This window comes from Saprolegnia diclina (genome assembly GCF_000281045.1).
Source record: "Saprolegnia diclina VS20 unplaced genomic scaffold supercont1.248, whole genome shotgun sequence".
NCBI classification, from domain to species: domain Eukaryota; phylum Oomycota; class Saprolegniomycetes; order Saprolegniales; family Saprolegniaceae; genus Saprolegnia; species Saprolegnia diclina.
In genome coordinates, this window is record NW_008246315.1 from 4337 (window position 1) to 5714 (window position 1378).

General features: G+C 60.2%; 2 protein-coding genes across 2 annotated transcripts; one reads left to right on the forward strand and one right to left on the reverse strand.

Annotated features, from left to right (window-relative positions):
- Positions 1-475, forward strand: SDRG_17290 (hypothetical protein). Its single transcript, XM_008623529.1, has one exon. The coding sequence runs from the start codon at positions 125-127 to the stop codon at positions 371-373; it is 249 nt and encodes an 82-aa protein (XP_008621751.1). The 5' UTR covers positions 1-124; the 3' UTR covers positions 374-475.
- Positions 476-656: 181 nt separating this feature from the next.
- On the reverse strand, positions 657-1340 carry SDRG_17291 (ATP-binding cassette, subfamily B (MDR/TAP), member 1; the record flags this gene model as incomplete). Its single annotated transcript, XM_008623530.1, has 1 exon — positions 657-1340. A coding segment is annotated over one exon (684 nt), but the record flags the coding sequence as incomplete, so codon positions are not given.
- Positions 1341-1378: the final 38 nt, after the last annotated feature.

A 1378-nucleotide genomic window follows, 5' to 3' on the forward strand; every position in this document is an offset into this window, starting at 1 on the left:
GTGGCGGCTGCTCTTGAGCGACGAAGACCCGAGCGACGTCGGCGATCTGCAACGAACGCTGGACGCCGAGTGGCGCGGCTTTTTGCGCCTCAACCTCGTGGGCGTCAGCAACGTCTTTAACAAGATGTGGGCCTCGCTCGGGCCGCGTCTGGACGCCGTCAAAGGCGATGCCAAGGTGCAGTCGTTTCTGAAGAAACTCAACTCGACATCGCTCGCCGCCGAGACAACGCAAATCGCTGCTGTGCTCGTGCTGCTACACAAAATTGATCTCGCGACCGAAACGACCTCTGACGAGCGCGTGTTCATGGACGTCTTTGCCACGATGTTCACCGAGATGGCACCCGCGCTCGAGGACGCCGTCACGATGCCCTAATCTCGACGTCTGCATTCTTTAAAGCCATAATATTGGGCGATTATCGCCCAAACCGTCGCGGGAGGGTTAACTACTTGCAAATTTACAATCTTGCGGGTGACGCGCACGGCGACTTCACAAAGGTGGCATCGCCTTCAATTTGAGGACTTGTCCTGATTAGGCTGAATGACCTGGTTTTAGGGTGTTGCCACCACGGCGTTTGAAACTGTCGATATAATGACGTGGCAGTGCGACAGACAAGCAAACTGAAAAGTCATAGGTATTCATAATGTTTACGAAATATTTAGCGCTGCATCTGACGCGCGACCAAGTTGGCGTAGAGACCGTTCGGGAGGTTGACCAGCTCGTCGTGCGTGCCGAGTTCGCACACCTTGCCGTCGTTGACGACCGCAATCATGTCGGCGTTGCGGATCGTCGACAAGCGGTGGGCGACGATCACGGTCGTGCGCCGCTTCTGCTTGAGGAGACGATCGAGCGACTCTTGCACGATGCGCTCGCTCTCCGTGTCGAGCGCCGACGTGGCTTCGTCCAGCAAGAGCACGGCGGGATCCCGGATGATGGCGCGCGCGATCGCAATGCGCTGCTTCTGGCCGCCCGACACTTGCACGCCGCGGTCGCCCACCGTCGTCTCGTACCCGTTGGGAAAGCGCATGATAAAGTCGTGCGCGTTGGCCTTCTTGGCGGCGTCCTCGATCTCGGCCATGGTCGCACCCGGCTTGCCCGTGGCGATGTTGTCGGCGATCGTGCCCGCAAACAGCACGGGCTCCTGCGACACGATCGAGATGTGGCTGCGCAGCGACTGCACGTTGAGCGACCGGAGGTCATGGCCGTCGAGGAAGACCGCGCCGGACGCCGGGTCGTAAAAGCGCTCAAGAAGACCGATCGCCGTGCTCTTGCCCGAGCCCGAGCCGCCGACGAGCGCGAGCGTCTGGCCGGCGTGGATCGTCAAGCTGTAGTCCTTGTAGATCTGCGAGTCGGGGCGCGAGGGATACGCAAAGGCGACGT

Coding starts and splice junctions, on each gene's coding strand:
- SDRG_17290 (XM_008623529.1), top strand. CDS start 125: ATGTGGGCCTCGCTCGGGCCGCGTCTGGACGCCGTCAAAGGCGATGCC.